At 42.8% G+C, this 17,695-nt stretch overlaps 3 protein-coding genes across 4 annotated transcripts; all 3 read left to right on the plus strand.

Annotated features, from left to right (window-relative positions):
- The first annotated feature begins 351 nt into the window (after positions 1-351).
- slc61a1 (solute carrier family 61 member 1) lies at positions 352-2,930 on the plus strand. The gene is made up of 2 exons (XM_076041692.1): positions 352-485; positions 870-2,930. Exon 2 carries the CDS (start codon positions 950-952, stop codon positions 2,396-2,398), a length of 1,449 nt encoding a protein of 482 aa, XP_075897807.1. The 5' UTR covers positions 352-485; positions 870-949; the 3' UTR covers positions 2,399-2,930.
- A 1,048-nt stretch (positions 2,931-3,978) lies between these two features.
- Positions 3,979-7,802, plus strand: LOC142898648 (protein lifeguard 2-like). Its single transcript, XM_076041694.1, has 12 exons — positions 3,979-4,157; positions 4,721-4,811; positions 4,942-5,030; positions 5,185-5,249; positions 5,335-5,388; positions 5,478-5,528; positions 5,616-5,655; positions 5,933-5,970; positions 6,050-6,137; positions 6,262-6,357; positions 6,595-6,648; positions 6,755-7,802. Exons 1-12 carry the CDS (start codon positions 4,143-4,145, stop codon positions 6,902-6,904), a joined length of 831 nt encoding a protein of 276 aa, XP_075897809.1. The 5' UTR covers positions 3,979-4,142; the 3' UTR covers positions 6,905-7,802.
- Positions 7,803-8,768: 966 nt separating this feature from the next.
- On the plus strand, positions 8,769-15,858 carry senp1 (SUMO specific peptidase 1). 2 transcript variants are annotated; one of them, XM_076041690.1, is made up of 19 exons: positions 8,769-9,361; positions 9,569-9,627; positions 9,781-9,929; positions 10,036-10,111; positions 10,426-10,618; positions 10,708-10,846; positions 10,934-11,052; positions 11,336-11,619; positions 11,768-11,831; positions 11,982-12,020; positions 12,105-12,189; positions 12,286-12,426; positions 12,537-12,668; positions 13,068-13,271; positions 14,388-14,467; positions 14,559-14,643; positions 14,834-14,929; positions 15,023-15,086; positions 15,177-15,858. In XM_076041690.1, the coding sequence occupies exons 1-18, from the start codon at positions 9,228-9,230 to the stop codon at positions 15,083-15,085; spliced, it is 2,142 nt and encodes a 713-aa protein (XP_075897805.1). In that variant the 5' UTR covers positions 8,769-9,227; the 3' UTR covers position 15,086; positions 15,177-15,858. The 2 variants fall into 2 exon arrangements, with proteins under 2 accessions (XP_075897805.1, XP_075897806.1); XM_076041691.1 differs by having other exon boundaries at positions 15,312-15,858.
- The last annotated feature ends 1,837 nt before the right edge of the window (positions 15,859-17,695 follow it).

Raw genomic sequence — 17,695 nt, forward strand, 5'->3', positions numbered from 1 at the left:
AACACATGAGATATTTTTGAGTGAGAGATCGTATTGAATTGGTCCTCACTGTTGCTTGTTTGATTATGGCTGATTGTAGACATCTTGTACATTTTGTAAATCTTTGTTCCTAAATAGAAATGATATAAAGTTCAAATTATGTTATTCTTGGCCAGTGTCATTCTTGCTTATGTGTGTATTGTTCTTTCCGTGGATTTGATCACAAAAACATTGATTTTACATATCACAATCTTCGAATTTATGTCCACTGTTATTCCAGCTGCATGGACACATTGATTCGGCGGGGAAGTTTTCAAGCGTCTTTCTCCTCTTAAGTATAAACAAAAAGGTAGTGAAAGGCTGCCACCTTGTGGTGAAACAATCTCTATTGGATCCCGGAAGTCGTTAGCGTAGCACTTCCGTAGTTGACTTAACATCGCTAAATGCATAACTCCATCACTTCATACCACCGTGTAAATAATATGGGACCACTTTTAAACGACACGGTAAGCTCCACCACAAAGTCTGACAGATACCGCAATGAAATGTTAAAATTCAAAAGTGACGTGGGATGCAAAGTCAGTAATCTACCGTAAGTAGTAAGTCAGTAAGTACCGAGTTAGCTTCCATGTAAATAGCCGAACGTCACCAGCAAGCGTCCGGTTCAACGCTCCGATGTGACTTTTTTATTATTATTATTATTTTTTAAACTCACTTGTCTCATTGAACGTTACGACTTGTCCCGAAAATGTCGTTTGGATTCACTTGAACTCGAAACGGTGCGCTACGTCAGCTACGAGCTAGCATGTTGTAATCACAAATTGAGGAAATGAATCCATGGTGACGTTGTCAACACTCGCTACTTTATGTCCTATGTCCTACCACCTCAGGTGCCGAGTAAGAGAGTCCTCACGAACAACATTCCGGGGGCTCTGTTTCTACTCTGAGAGGAGTTGCAGAGTCTCGCACCATGTTGGTGACGGCATACCTCGCCATTGTTGTCCTACTCGCTCTGTGTGTTGGCCTGGAGCTCACGGCCCGCCGCCTCACGCCGCCTCTGCCCGCTCCCACTGCGGTCGCCAACCCGGCGTTCCGCCGCTTCCAGAGCACATTTCTCCGGGCCTACCTCTTGGCCCTGTGGGCCGACTGGCTCCAGGGTCCTTACCTCTACAAACTGTACCGCCACTACAGCTTCCTGGAGTCGCAAATTGCCATCCTGTATGTGTGTGGCCTGGCCTCCTGTGTTCTCTTTGCTCCCTTCTCCTACTGGCTCCCTCACGTTTTGGGCCGCAGACAGACGTGCCTTCTCTTCTGCCTGTCCTACACTGCCTGTTGCCTGACTAAACTCTCCAGAGACTATTTTGTTCTGATCGTAGGCCGGGTCCTCGGCGGCCTGTCCACGTCCCTGCTGACGACCACGTTTGAAGCGTGGTACGTGCACCGTCACGTGGAAGTGCACGATTTCCCCAAGGAGTGGATACCGAGCACTTTTGCCAAAGCTGCCACCTGGAACCACGGGCTGGCTGTGGGCGCGGGCCTCGTGGCTAACTTGCTCACAGAGTGGATCTATCTGGGACCGGTGGCCCCCTTTCTCCTCGCCGTCCCCTTCCTGCTATGCTGCGGCTGGTTCGTGCTCACAGACTGGGCCAAAGAAGAGGCAGAGAAGGGCCCCGAGGGGGATAAACAAGCGCTCCCTCTGGCCACTCCAAACACAAGTGGGAGCCACTTGTCCGCGAGGGCCCGCTTCTCCCGCAGCTGCCACGATGGCCTGCGCTGTTTGCTGTCAGACAGGAGGGTGATGCTCTTGGGAGGAGTGCAGGCTCTGTTCGAAAGTGTCCTTTACATCTTCGTCTTCCTGTGGACGCCGGTGTTGGATCCGCATGGGCCACCTCTGGGAATCGTGTTCTCCTGCCTGATGGCCGCCAGCATGGCCGGCTCCTTGCTGTACCGGCTGGCCACCTCCACGCGCTACCACTTACAACCTGGCCACGTTGTGTGTCTAGCGGTGCTGATGGCTTTCTTCTCTTTCTTCATGCTGACCTTCTCCACTGCTCCCGGCCAGCCGAGGCCCCATGAATCGTTTCTGGCTTTCCTGCTGCTGGAACTGGCTTGTGGCCTCTATTTCCCGGCGGTGAGTTTCCTCCAGGGCAGGGTGATCCCCGAGGAGAAGAGAGCTGGTGTGCTGGCCTGGTTCCGGCTGCCTCTTCACCTGCTGGCATGCCTGGGGTTGCTGGCGCTCCACGGAGAGATTTCAGGGACAGGTGAAGGGGAGAGTGGCAGCGGCACGAGGCACATGTTTGGGGGCTGCGCCGTCATGATGCTGGCAGCGCTGATGGCTGTCGTCAGTCTGTTCACTCTGGGAAGAAAAGATGCAGACTTGAGGCTGGAAGGAACCAGAGGGGAAGGGGAACTGTTCTGAGGAGCTATCAATTATTCCGGAGCCAAGTATATTAATGCTTAATGTGTTTTATACTTTCAATGTATCTGAAACTAAAAATCTGTTTTGTCTGGGGTTTTTTTTTAACTACTGTAGTCTTAATTCTACATCTTGCCAAATGTGTCACTGAAGGGAAATCAAAGTCCAAAGAAGGTGTTTGATTTTATTTAAAATTGCAATTTCAGTTGAATATTATTTCATTAATATATTTTATTTTCTTGTTGTTTTGAGGAAATATTTCACTGGAGCATATGAATATTGCAAGAATTGGGTCATATCTTGGTTTTTTCTCATTAATAAGTTTGAATGTTGCTTTCAGCATTGTCTGTTTATTATGTTGCAAATGCTGTTGTTCCTGGCAACATGTCAGTGTTGTGACCGACAAGGAGATCCATTTGACCGGGTTGTCAGAAATTTATCTGAGGATTCGTAATGGTGTAGTTCCATTTTAGTACCATTTTTATGCATATGCAAAGTAAACGCAGAAAGAATAAAAGCAGTGGTGGTTACTTTTCCCATAGGTCCCTCTGTTTTCATTTCTTTTTTACATTTCATTTGACTATTTCTGGTCATTTAATGAAAAGGTCAGGCTTTATATCTCAGTGTCATTCCTGCATTTTATGCAAGACTTTTCTTTTTGTGTATCACAAACGTATCTGTTCTCAACACTTGATTGTATTAAAGCGTGCATATTCCACATGACAGCATTTCATTTATTTGAACATAATGTATCGTGTGGCATAATCTATGAAAGTGCACATTCAAAATGAGAGAGAAATTATGTATTTTTAAATATTTCATGGGTTCAGCAACAGTATGTTCACATAAAACACTGCCCAAGCATAATTGTGTTATTTTTTGCTTTCCACAATACCATTAACTTTCTTCCGATTAAAATCTAACATTGTGCCACAGTCCTGTGCACATGATTTTTCAGATTCTAATTTTCCATCCCAAAGTAAAGTGGAGCTGCCTTGCAGGATTACTTATGAATAAATACATAAACTTACATGGCCCTTCAGAAAGCAGGAAATGTAGCCCTCAGTTTACAGCTTTCCACCACAATGCTCAGTTTTTCTGCTTTTACATATTTGGATGAGGCCCAAAAAAAGTTGTTGTGGTGGACAGAAGAAGAATCATCTGGGATGTTATCACTAACCAGGCAGAGGCGTCAGTGTCAGTAAGTATTGGTGCCCTCTCTGACATCACAAAGGCATCGCTTATTGAACTGCATGTTTTAATTGTGTAAAGTGAACATCTCTTGGCACAATGATGCATCTCTTGATGCATCATTGTCGAGGTGCATTTGCATAATGAGAGCGCTTGATCCTTTATGTTTTACTAGAATGCTGTTTAATGAGCGGACAGTTAAATTACACAAGAGGCACAGATTGACTGAAAAAGAATCAGCACCTGCAATTGCTCTCACCAGTTTAAACTCAGACAATGTTTCCAGATTTTTCTGGCCCAATCTGCCATCCTCCCCAGCTGCCCTGGTGCTGTGGTACAGTCCCAGCTTTTTTTATCGATGGCTCAGCTCCTCCTGGATGCTGCCAGAACAGCCCACTGTGGGTCTGGGAGGGGCCAAGCGCACGACTCCGCATCGTTTTTAAAGCGACACCACTGCTTAGTCACCGACTACATAAACACCGCAGGAATTCAGGCAGGCAAACGTCACAGTCTTCACGAGCTGTCTGCTTCCACGCCGAGGCCACCTGCTGCAGCCATGACGCAGGGAAAGGTAGGAGCCCGCTTTTAATGCTGCTGCTTCTCAGCTCATCTCTGTCCCGTGCACGCGACCCTGATTTATGTCAAGAAGCATGAGGACGGGTCTGCGTTCACTCTCGAGTCAGACGGATTCTGGAGTGATGGTCATGCCATCAGTGATCAGTAATCACTTAAAATCAGCGGACAATGCACCGTTTTATTGCTGCTGGTGAATTTAGGGTTATTTCATGCTTAACTGTGAGCTTAGGTCAAGGAAGATGCGTCACCAGTTTAAGTGCCCCCCCCACCCCCCCAGGTTATGTCATTATGTCTTGTCATTATATTATTATTACAACGTAATGTTATGCCACAATGTGATTGCATGTTGTATCAACAAAAAAAAGAGTTGTGCGTGCTATATTAAATATAGTACCTGGGCACACAGCACAAGAACACTGTCCAAAATGAGACGCTCCTGCTGCATGACTCAGTCATCACCCTTCTGATCAGAGGCTTAATGATTTAGTTCAACCTATAATGGGAACAAAGTCCACAGACGGCATCATAACCTGAATTTCTTGTTGTTTGTTGCAACAGCTGCCAGTTGCAAACAAAAACACCAGTGACTCCCTCAGTGGGAAATCTCTGGTGTCGCCTGGTCCTCCCAGCTATGAGGAGGCCACCGCAGGTATAAAAACAGTCCATTCTCCTATTTTCATTGATAAGGTTTTGAGCGTGACAGTTTTTGTTTGTTTGCTAGACCTTTTTTTTTTTTAAATATATATATATGTATATATATATGTAAATGTGTTGTGTAGGCACCAGCTCTCCTTGCTACAATGATGTTGAGATGCTGACAGAGAATAACTGGGATGATTGCAACATCAGGAGGGTCTTCATCCGTAAGGTAAAAGCTTCGTTAATACTTTGTAGTACTGCATTAATCCTTTTAGTTGAGCTGTACTTCACTGTAAATTAATTCATTTGTTCTTATTCATTTGTTAATTTAGGCACTATTGACATCTGCATGCAATATTGTTCTACGAATGTCATTATTTCAGGTGTACAGCATCTTGATGGTCCAGCTTCTGGTCACACTTGTGATTGTTGCACTGTTTACTTTCTGGTAAGCTTTCTATCAGTACATTTTTGGATCATTTATTTTAAAACGTGATAGACATTGCTATTAATAAATGCAATGCAACTTTTAGTGACCCAGTGAAGGAATACATTCAAAACAACCCTGGATGGTACTGGGCCTCTTAGTAAGTATCAGTCCTCAGTGGTCTGATCATTGCTGCACATACTTTGGTTAATGTCACACACATTCCTATGGTTTTCTATTGTTTTACAGTGCAGTGTTCTTTGTCACATACCTGACCTTGTCCTGCTGCTCTGCACCAAGGTCAGTTCATCACCGCAAAACCAAAAACCTTTTTCCAACTTTTGATATAAATCCTTTTTTTTTTTTTTTTTTTTTTCATTTCAACAGGAGGCAATTTCCATGGAATTTTATCCTGCTTGTCATCTTTGTAAGTACAAGGAAGATTTCTGTTGAATTGTAATGCATGTTTTCACATGAAAGCCACGATTTACTGGTTTCTAACTAGAATGGAGAGGCTTGTCTTACGCTCATATTTTGGTTATCATGCTATAGAATATAGTTATTTTATAATATTTAATCAATACCTTACAAACAACTGTAACTTGACGGTTTGAGTGGACTGGGAGAAAAAAAATCATAACTGGGTTTTTATCCAACTAGCAATGTCAGAATAGATTTCCACCAGTGCTTTCATCTCCCTGCAGACCCTGTCGCTCTCCTACATGACAGGAATGTTGTCCAGGTACACTTGTATTTGTTGATATATTTTACTGTTAATTGTGTTGTCTTGCAACTTGACAGTGTTTTACTCCTGATTTTAGCTTCTACAACACCAAGTCAGTGGTGCTGTGTCTGGGCATCACAGTAGCAGTCTGCCTCTTGGTGACTGTCTTCAGCTTCCAAACAAAGGTTTGAAAAACACACTCTTTTTTTGGTTCTTCTTCTTATTTCTCACAGAATGATCGAAACCACTTTGTGCCCAATCATCCTATTGTGCTGTGACAAACATCTGATGCGTTTTGTCTTCATCCAGATGGATGTGACGTCCTACCAAGGTGTGCTCTTCATCTTCTGCATGGTCATGTTCCTCTCTGGAGTCGTGCTGGCCATCGTCCTCCCCTTTCAATATGTAAGTACTCCAGCATAAATGAACCCAGCGAACCAGAAGGTATGAGATGGATATAAGTAAGATTAGAGGCTAGATAGCTGCATCTTCTTCTTCTTCTTCTTCTTCTTCTTCTTCGATAAGTACAGAATGAACAATAAATTAAGGTTGTCACAGCTCCAGTATGTGTCATTACAATTTACTTAGATGATTTATTGGGGTGATATGTAAAAACGTTCATGTGCAATCTTTTTTGTCGAGGTTCCCTGGTTGGATTCCATCTATGCTGTCTTGGGCGCAATACTGTTTACCATGGTAAGAGTGCAGACACTGTTGAGCTGTTTTGTATTGTATTGGAACACACCAAGCAAAAACAAAATACAAGAAGTCCTCTTAACTGCTCTTTGCTTCTTTGTCAAAGTTTTTGGCCTTCGACACCCAGCTCCTCATGGGGAACAAGCGCTACGCCATGAGCCCAGAGGAGTACGTCTTCGCCACTCTCAGCATTTACCTTGATATCATCTACATCTTTACCTTCTTTCTCCAAATCTTCGGTAGAAAGCCTGAGTGATCCACCTTTGACACAAAGACAAGAGATGTGTTATTATATTAGCTTAGTGCTACGTAGCAGGAATCTCCAAACATTTCCCTGGAATGACAGTGCTTTGTTACATTGTTCTTTTGCATGATTAAATATCTAATTTGCCTGAATTTGCTTGAGTGCAAATAGTTTGGTAATTACTTTTAAATAGTTGAGCATCAACAAGGGTCAATGTTCACGTGCATGCTGTGATGTTAGCTCTCCATGATGTTGGCTCACAAGAAACGTGAAGTCATCTGTGATCTTGTCTCTACAATCTAAGAGGAATTTGATCAATCATAAAATTATGCATGACACTTCAAACAGTAGTAGCCGTGCCGAATAGTCAACCGGTTACTGTACCAATGCTGTGGGTGTTTGATTTGGTGATTGAGAGTGCTCTTGTTTTCAATCATGTTTTGACTATGATGTTGTTGTTGAATGTTTTTTATGTTCAAGACACCACATTCAAAGTCAGGTTGACATGTTTGTCAGACCTCAAGAGAAGTGCCAAGTTTTATTTCTTTTATTCTGCTGTCATCTGTTACTGTTTCGAGATGTATTGTGCATTGTATTGTCATGTTGATGTTTAAAACATTTGACTGGCCTTCGCGTTCCAGTTATATTTAAGAGAATAGAACGCTACTTCCCAATGCTAAACCCTTTGACTGAAGATTGTCTGAATACATTTTCTGAAGGAAGACTATTTTTTTCGAGGATAACTTTATTAAAGGCATTTGAATTATTTATGTGATAGAGTCAGTGAGATTTCATGTCACTATTATTATACATGGACTCACACTATTTTTTGACAGAATGACAAAGGCTATTTTAGAGTATGGTATGAAATGGTGACTATAAATCTTCAATAAAGAGTCTTTGGACCACATTTATTCTCCATGCTTTTTTATATTATTTTTTATTATTACTTTAAATCATCATTTACGATTTTATTATATAAGTCTATTAAATTGTTTGTTTGGATTTGCTCATAGGATCTCCTTCATCGTTGATGCAGACCTGCAAACACACGATGACTGACTGCGATGTTGAATGGCAGACAGATGAAATTAGACAGAAACAGGACTTAGATGTTTGCAGTGAGAGCAAGGAGTAAGTTGAGATAAATCTAAAACGATGGAGGTGTGCCATGGAAAGGAGAGGAATGAAAGTTCATTATGTGGTTTGGCTTAGAGATGGTGTGTAAATGTACAATGGAGGGACAGTGAGTATATTTGTAAAAGGATGGTGAGGTCGGAACTGCCAGACAAGAGGTTTACAGGAAGGCTAAAGTGGAGATTTGTGGAAAGAGGAAATGCAGTTTATGGTAAGAGAGAACAGGAGGACACGGTCAGATGGAGGCAGATGATGAGCACGTGCACATCACTGAAGGTAAAAGTCCAAAGGAAAAGAAGTAGAAGATCTGTCTTGAATTGTTATGCAGCAAAACCAAACAACTGAATGATCAGATTCTAGGATCTTTTGTTGGATTTGAGTGAGTTTAGATTAGAATTATGTCTTTTCCCGTTTAAGGTTATGTTAAACACAAAAATTGTTGAGTAATTAAATAAGAGGTCAAGTGCGCCAATATCATTATTAGGACATTATTTCATTTTTAAATCAATATCATATTTAATTCTTTATTCAATTGTGGAAATCTAACATTTAATGATAATTATTTGACTATAAATTTAATTTTGATGCTACGTTTCCATATGAAAAGAATATAATTTTTATATACACGTTGATGCCGGCGAGCGTGACGCGATGTTAAATCGTCTCCTCCAGTTCGCAACCAACCAGTAAACGTCGAGGACACTCCTGCTTACGGCATCCAGCCATCCAATCAGAATGTGCGATGGTCGGGCGTCGGGTTCAGCCATGTTGTGGTTTTGAATGAGGAAGAAGCGGGAGATGATTCTTTTCAACGAGTTTATATGCAATTTAAAGTCACCATAGGGATACTTAAAGGGGCTGGGCAGAGGCTCAAAATGCTAACATTTTTTTCGACCGCGCTGGCTGCGACTCATCGCATTCCTTTTGGATTTTAAGCACTAGTCAACAAATTAGCCGAGTGGCTAACAACGTTAGCTAACTAGGTAGCGTAGTGTGCAAGCTAGGCAACTGGCTAATTTGTAGCTGTTTAGCTAGCTGTTAGCGTGTTTCGTGGGGAACTAAGATGATCTTTGAAAGGACCGTTAGCCTTTGAAGTAGCGCCAGCTAACCTGTCTCGTTGTATTGACAGGGAGACTGTAAGCAACCAAAGCTATCTATCTTCAAAAACCAGCCGCGTCGTCAGCAAAACTTTTGAGCCATGTTGAATAAAATCTACGAATGGATTGAAACGAGCTTTACCAGCCTTCGCAACGGTGAACCAGTTGCGGAACACACGGATGCAAACCGGGCATCGGAAGATGGTCAGAGGAGAAGGAAAAGACCAATTGAATGGTATGAGCGGTAACGGCGTTGTTTGTCGTGCAGTAACACGCGAAGCGGTTAAAAAGAACGCACGGAATATTGTGTTAAGTTTTGCCGAGCTTTCGTGTTTTAACTACACAAATAATAATAGAGTCCATTCGCTCGATTCCTTTATGCGGCGTGTATGCAACAGCAACTCCGGTATGCTTACTGAATTGCGCCTGTGTGTGTTTAAAGTTTGGAAGATGGACCGAACCTCGAGCAGGATGGCTTGACGATAAAGAAGTCACGAATGGGTAAATGCGATTTTCCACACTATTGCATAGAAGAAGAAAAAAAATCAAATGGCCAAGAGCTGTGTAAGTCAGTCATGAAACCACGACCACTGTAAATAGACGACTTCCGACTGTTTGTTTGTTTGTTTGTTTGTTTTAATTGAAACCTTGTAGGAGACCTCATTGACTCGGTAAAAAGTCACAGCTCGACGATGGCGTCGTGGATGAGGAACACCGTCAGTCCCACCCTGAGGACCATACTGCCGGCCTCCCCTGGTCCTCCACCTGCTGAGCCCCAGCCCTCAACATCATCAGCGATGGCGGTAGGGATTAACAACTCTCTGACGGTATGAAGTTCTCATGGTTTTGCCATCCCATTAGTCAACTGGATTTCTGTTGTTTTGTTTATTTTTTTTATTTTTTTTTAAGGCTGTTGAAAAGAACTTGCTGAATGAGACTTTTGCTGCTCCCTCAACCACGTTTGCTTGGAAATCATCCAAATCAGGTATGACTGTTGTGGGTTTATTCCTCCTTGTTTTGTGTTGTTGAGGTCTGTAAAGGAAGAGATTGCACAAAAACATAGAATGCAGTTATCAGAAGTATAGTTCATCAGTAAATTGGGGAAATGGAAGTAGCAACTCTGATGTTGGTCCTTTTTTGAAAAAAAAAACAGGTTGTGTGTTTCTTATATTTATGCAACATTCATTTTGCTTGTTGGCAAATATAGAATGAAACTTTTCATCTTTGACAGAACGTTACTTTTTTTTTTTTTAGAGTTTGAAAATTTACCCTCAATTATTGTTGTTTCCCATTGATTAGAATGCCTGCGGAATGAGAGGACGGTGATGGGATCCAAAGTTTACAGGCGACAAGCGTGCATGAGTCCAGTGCATCGTGAAGTGCCAAAAACAAATGGTCACTCTCTCAGTCTGCCAACCTCAATCACTCCTGAATTGCACACCACTCCGCGACTGGGGCGCCCCCTGAACCTCAAGTCTTACGGAGCTCCCAGGTATTTTTTACACTGCGTGCTGGATGAGTCAAGGTTTTATTTTATTTTCCCCTTGTGATCGTGCCACTTTCCTTTTATTATGTCTTTAGCTTGTTCACTGGCACGGCCAACAGCTGTTGCACCCGCATGTACGAGAAAACCTTCCCCATCAAAGTGGTGCAAAGCCCAACGCACAGCACCTCGTCCGGCCGCGCGCACAGTGTCCGGCAACGCTGCACCGCACAGGAGGTCGGTTGTGAGGACACCGCAACAATGACTGCGATCATCCACGTTTGTTTGTTTCTGTTGACTTTGTTTTGTTTTTTTTTTCTCCAGTCGGTCCGCGAGGAGGAGAAGGACGTCTACCGGCTGCTCCTCACCATGGTTTCAGGTGGTCAGTCGTCTTTTGTTCACAACGGCAGCTCTCACGCCATCGTGAGGTCACACAGAGATTTGTAAGTGTGTATATAAACCTTGTTGTTGTGGTGCAATTTTATTCAACGTTTTCCTGAAATGGTTAACAAAATCACAAATGACTGCGTGTCATGCATCGTTAATGCCACATGCTGCCCTCTTTGCAAGGGCAACGGAAGTAAAGGTTTCATATTATGTAGAATTTACTTCACAGTTGTTTTACAATGTATTTCTAACGCGTCAGTGAACTCCAAGTAATGATGTCACAAGGTGGCACTGATACCTGGAAATGTGTGTTTTACTGGAGCTTTCTGTCACCCTCAGCACCAGCTTCCTGACCACCAGTCGCCGGCTGCTGCAGTACTCCACCCCCAACGGCTCAGCCGCAGGGGAGCCTTCAGGGACCCCAAGCAGCCCCACCAGCCCACCAGTACTGTCCAGCCAGAGCTCCAGCAATGTTCCAAGCCCAGTGCGGGCACCAAACCCACCGGGAACCCAAATGTGGTCACTGGACGCGGACCTCAACTCCAACAGAGCAGCCACTCTGTCCTCAGTTCCCTCGCCCTCTGCTCTGCAGGATTCCTCTTCTCAGGACACACAATCATCAGGTAAGCTGCCACCGCCCCCACACTGGTGTAATGAAATGGAATTATTATTATTATTATTATTATTATTAGTAGTAGTAGTGGTAGTAGTGGTAATATCATTATGACTATTTGATGATCATTTGCTTTGTTTGCTTGTCCTTCCTTGCAGCTCAGGATGGCGATTCTGTAATTATCGTAAATGAGCAAAAGGGCAAAAAGCAGGAAAGCGCAAGGTTGGTTTTCATCTGTCCTGACTGTGTTTTACAATACATTACATCCTACTGCTAAAGGCTTGTAATGTATAAAAGAAGATTTTTGATCAACAAGGTTGACCTTTAAAGTGCCATATATTAAATTTCTTGTTTTGTTTTGGTTTCTTTCAGTGTCCCGTGCTTCAAAGCTGATCTGTGGATCAAAGAATTGTAAGCAAACTTTCATTGCTCATAATCACCTGAAGGTCTTTTGTGAGACCAAGCTGAAGAGTAAAACTTTTGCTGTTGTTGCAGGACGAGTATGTATGACTCTTGGGCGAGAGAGAGACGGAGACAGATTGAGGAGCAGGAGGCGCTGGCTGCTCAGCTTCTGCGACAGGTCAGCAGCCTCTAACTCATCATCTCAGTGTAATCACAGTGTTTCTAAACTCTGCTCTCCCTGACTAATGCCTGCCATGCCGTGACTGGTTTTTAGCGCCTGTCTGAAGAGGGGCAGCGCGGCCCAGACGTGGAGGTCCACGTACGGGTCCCCTTGGAGAAGGAAGTGCCTTTAACCGCCTTGTTGGTGGAGCCCAAGCTCTCGGAGGAGAAACCCGAATTCCCCGAGCTGACAGAGGTGTGGTCCTTAATGGCCAGTCCATGCCACTTACAGCAGCACTGTATTTAAAACAAACTGCAGTACTCAAACTGAGCACCACACTTACTTCTGCCTCTCTGTCTGCGCAGAAAATGGATGCTGAGGTGTGCAGCGCTCTGCGAGGAGGCAGCTCTCACGACGTGCTGAGCGAAGGCTTTGGCCTCCGACTCACTCGCAAAGACCTGCAGACACTCAGTAACCTGAACTGGCTCAATGACGAGGTGAGTCCACGTTGTCCAGGAGGTGGAAGCGCTGGGTGGGTCTTCCTGCGGGTGTGCACACAACTTCAACATCAGCAGTGTGTAAATATTTGGCTTGATTTCTCATTTTGATTTGGACGAAAGCTGAACAAACGGCCCATAAAAGCAAAGTGTATAATTGCAGCACAATAAAAGTCATTTGCTTTTCCTCCCCTGAGCATGGTTTTCATATATATGAGAATATTCATCGAGCAATAAGGGTCTTGTTTCTAGTTTGGCTGCCATTTTTTTCAGGAAGCCCACCTCATGCATACGAACGGTGCTTTCAGGCTTTCTTTAAAAGTTTACACACTGACTTTTAAGACTTTCCTTTGGTGCCTGGCCAAACAATTACATTTCCTCTTCTCCTCAACGTCTCAGGTGATCAACTTTTACATGAACCTGCTGGTGGAGCGCAGCGCCGACCAGAAGCTCCCATCAGTCAACACACTCAACACATTCTTCTACCCCAAGCTGTGCAGCAGTGGCTACTCTGCCGTGCGCCGCTGGACCAAAAAGATGGACATCTTCTCAAAGGACATCCTGTTGGTTCCCGTCCACTTGGGGGTGCACTGGTGCCTCTCTGTGAGTATGAAGTGTGTTTTTGCCTTTGGGAATTTGGCCTTGTTCAGACTGCCAGCCAAAGTCTGATTTTTAGCCCATCCGGATTGAAAGCGCACGGCTCTGTTGTAGTCTGAACAGTCACAAAACACACAAAATCACATTTGTGCAAGACGGATTGAGAGCACATTCGGGAGGTGCTTTGAGATAACATTTGGACAGCTCCAGTGTGAACAGCTCCAAACACCTTTCAAGCCAAGCTCCAGGCCATGTATCACGGAAAACAAGTGCCGCTGTAGCAATTACATGACGCCACACACTACACGCGCTGGATGACGCCTCCGCTTCGACGTCGTTGCTACAGCAACCTGTCAGATGGGGCAATAATGTGGCCCAGTCTGAACAGAGCCACATCCCATTTGGACATTTGCTAAAAAACAGTGTAGACAGTCAGCCCTAAAAATCAGAAGGAAGGAATCTGTTTGGTATTGGATCCCCCTGCTGAGGAAACTAAACTCCTTTTGATATCAGCAGACATGTTTTATCAATCTTTTATTGAGTCTCTTTGAACTTTTTCTTTCATCTGCTGGTTTGGAGGTCTGTCCATGAAGGATGAGGAATGTCTAAATGACATAACTAGAGTGTGGTCCAAAATGACTGGAGTCCATCTTGCAGACCTCGGCTCCCTCTGGAAGATACGGGTGGTCTAGAAAGCAAAAAGACGACTCTGACCCAAGTCACATTCTGTACAGCGACTTTAAGATCCTGCCCTCGGGGCGGCAGTGTAATGACGTGCCGGCGTGGAAAACAAACCGCTTTGCAAATTCTTTTATCCCGTCAGCCGTAAGGCAGCTGAATGATCTCTGAATTGTGATGATTGCTTTGTACTTGCAGCCAGGTGAGCTGACTGTGGATGTTAACTGTGTGTATCTCTTGTCTTACCCTGCATCGTTGTGTGGCCTCGTCTTGTCTTGTTGTGTCTCTGCTATGGACAAGTGACTGTAAGAGGAATTGCCCTTAAGGGATAATTAAAATACTCTGAATCTGATTGGAATCAGATTTGCCTGCCTTTTTGTTGCTGCTCCTAACTGCCCAACATTTCTTCTTCTTTTTTTTTTCTTTTTTTTTTTATTGGTGCAGGTGGTGGATTTCCGGAAGAAGTCGGTCCTCTACTTTGATTCAATGGGTGGAAACAACGATGAAGCGTGTCGGAAATTGTTGTAAGTTCATCGACACGTTTGTTTGTATAAGGAGAGTTTTTCATTAGCTTGTCAGATGTGTGACCAGAGGAAATCATTTTAATTCCCACAGTCATTACCTGCAACAGGAGAGCAAAGACAAGAAGGGCAAAGAAATGGATACCTCAGGCTGGACTCTGCACAGCAAAAAGCGCAGCGTGAGTTGCATTTTGGGCAGGTTTTACAACTGAAGAGAATCTCAATTTCAAAATAAAATAACATTTAAACATAAACACACTCACACAAACGGTGAGTGTGTGTAACTACTATGATTATATATTCTATTCTATTCCATTCTATTAATCACACTTTCTGAACAATGCCTGCTAACGTCTCTTTCTCCTTTAGGAAATCCCACAGCAGATGAACGGTAGTGACTGTGGAATGTTCACCTGCAAGTACGCAGATTACATTACCAAAGACAAGCCAATCACATTCACACAGGTACACAGAAGGACTGCACAAACATTAGATAAGATAAGTCATCGCCACAATGGACAAAATAAAGTCTCACCTGACCTCTGCTTTCATTTCCAGAAACACATGCCGTACTTCAGAAGAAGGATGGTTTGGGAGATTGTGAACCGGAAGCTGTTGTGATGTGAGACGTGAACTCATTTTTGATGTAAAAAAAAAGAAAAAAAGAATTAAACAAGAACTTAAACAAGAACAACGGTGCTACGTTTGACAGGACCGACCTACTCACCAGCTCACAGCATCAGGACTCACTTCCTCTCCCGCTCGTCGTTGCTGATGTGAAAACCATACTCGGTGGCAATGTTCAGTTTGATGCTGAAGTACAGTTTACATGGTTTTTGTCTTACAGGGAGCTGAGCACATGATGCTGCAAAGTTACAATGACTGCACAATAATTACTTTTTAAGAGAGTGGAAAAAACCCACCTGCACGACTGGAACAGCATTTTGGTCTAGAAATCTCTGTATTAGGCTGTGGGACTTTTTTTTTTTTTTTTTTTTTCATACCAACGACCAGAAAAATTATTATTTTTGTAGACTGTCTTGATTCCAATGCACAAAGTCTTCAAATGTGACATTGCCTCAGAGTATGTTTCATGATGAAACACCATTACATTGCAACAGACATTGCAGCACCCCAAAACTGCAGGATTAAAGAGTTGCCATGTCAGTGCTACCCTCAACTGTTGTAAGAATGTAAAGTAAAGTGGAAAGTTTATTTTGTGTATTTTAAAGTTAATTTGACAGCAACTTTTAGGAAAATTCAATATATTTTGAATTTTGTACATACTTACAAAAAAAGTTATACAACCTCTTCAAAAATGTAAAATACATTTTTTTCATATTTCTTATATTTTCTAGTTTCATGTCTGTTTTAGTAATAAATTTTCATGTTTGTGTCTGTTCTTGTTATGTTCTCCTAATAGAGATTAGCAGGTTAATCAGCAGAAGAGCCTCATGATGTGCAGTGATGGGGTGGTGTGGGACCAGTTTAACACTAAGCCAAGATGGAAGTTGGGCTTGAACATGGGAAAGCAGTGGATTGTTGCACGGACAGATATTTGGACGTGTCACTTACAAGTGAGCCAGCTCCTCTCGGCAAGCTTGGTCTCTGTAAAACGAAGCAGAATTATGTGGTCTTTGTGCTACTGCTGCTGTACACATGCAGTGGCTGAAGATGATAAAAATGCTGATAGAGTTTGGGTGTTTTTTGAAAAGGAAGCAACTGTTCAAAAAAAAAAAAAAAAAAAATCGAAAGCATCGCCTGTAAATGTCAAAGATCTTTAGCCTTTAACTTCAAAATGTTTTAAAATTCCTTTTTATAGGGGGAATCCAATTAGAAAAAAAAAAAAAGCAGCACAATCACAGGTGATTAAAACAAACAAACCATACATTGCATCAATATTTCTCAAATTTAAACACTATAAGATCCTGACAATGACCTTAGCAGGGCGAAATACTCAGGATGATAGAAAACTGACATGATCCACATCAACCATTTGCCATTGCCATGCTGACATAAATGCTGTACTTACTATTATTATTATTATCAATAATGACATCAGCTGAATCAAGGCTAATTTATTTACGAATACTATAAAGTAGCACTAATTATGGCATTTAGTTTGGCTGAATATCTTATGCATTATTCATTTGTATTCATATTGCTGAACAAATTAACCTTTTACTGTTCTCATTCGTTAAATTCGATAGATAAACAAATTTAATCAATAGACACCAAAGCTTCAGATCAATGAGTTCAGCCTCATCGACCTTTTTATTTCTAAAAAAAAAAAAAACCCACCAAACTATTACTTACTCTAAAAGACACACCGATGTCCCCCAATGGCCACACATGGTATTGCAACAACAGAAATCCAATGTGGCCCAAAAAGTATCTTTCGCATTGGCCGCAAAGGCAAAAGAGTACCAAGAAAGAGAGAGGGCAATAAAACTGTTTGCTGGACTTCTTCAGATGCAGAACACTAGTCTTTGTATTGTATATTTTTGCGCCATGGACCTTGCGTATTTCCAAAAAGTGCAGGAGCCCCCAGAAAAGTGTGATATCCGCTGTGACGTCAGAGCTGAGCACATTGACTGCCAAAAGCGCGGTCGCGGTCTCGTGAGCGAGGATGCCAAGGATAATGATAGGCGCCGTTGTCAATCCTGCATTGCGGTTCATGTGACACATCCACGGTGCGTACAAGCAGGGCGACATCTGCACGCCTGCTGAGTTTTGCATGCATTTCGCGGGAGCGCGCACCGTTGTATCGCAATTGTGCTTCGGCAACACAGAGACATCATTTATTTCTTTTGTCAATTATCAAACATTTAACACTGTCAAAATATTGAGTCATCAGTGTTTCGTTAAAGTTAGAAGCGCATAGTTACAATGATTTATATTGACTTAATTATATTGATTGATATTTAAATGTTTCCCCCCCCCCTTTCCAATACTTCAGTACCAATGGAGAATGTGGTTATTTTAGCGATATGCGCACACAAATTATAACTCAAAGTGAATCTTAAAAATCCACACAGGTAAAGTGAGGAGCCGTTTGGGGTCGAAGAGCTGACTCTTCTTGGTGAGTTGGGCCAAATGGCTCAACAGGATTTTCACATCACTTTTGTTCTCTGTATTTTACCCCTTTTTTTAAAAAACATGTGGGACAGTTTGATAAGCAGATGAGATCCAGGATGTAAGTCACTGATACAATAAAATCCACGCAAACCA

The sequence above is a fragment of the Nelusetta ayraudi genome, unplaced genomic scaffold, assembly GCF_046127955.1.
Source record: "Nelusetta ayraudi isolate G7.1 ecotype Tasmania unplaced genomic scaffold, CSIRO-AGI_Nayr_v1 ptg000070l, whole genome shotgun sequence".
NCBI classification, from domain to species: Eukaryota; Metazoa; Chordata; class Actinopteri; order Tetraodontiformes; family Monacanthidae; genus Nelusetta; species Nelusetta ayraudi.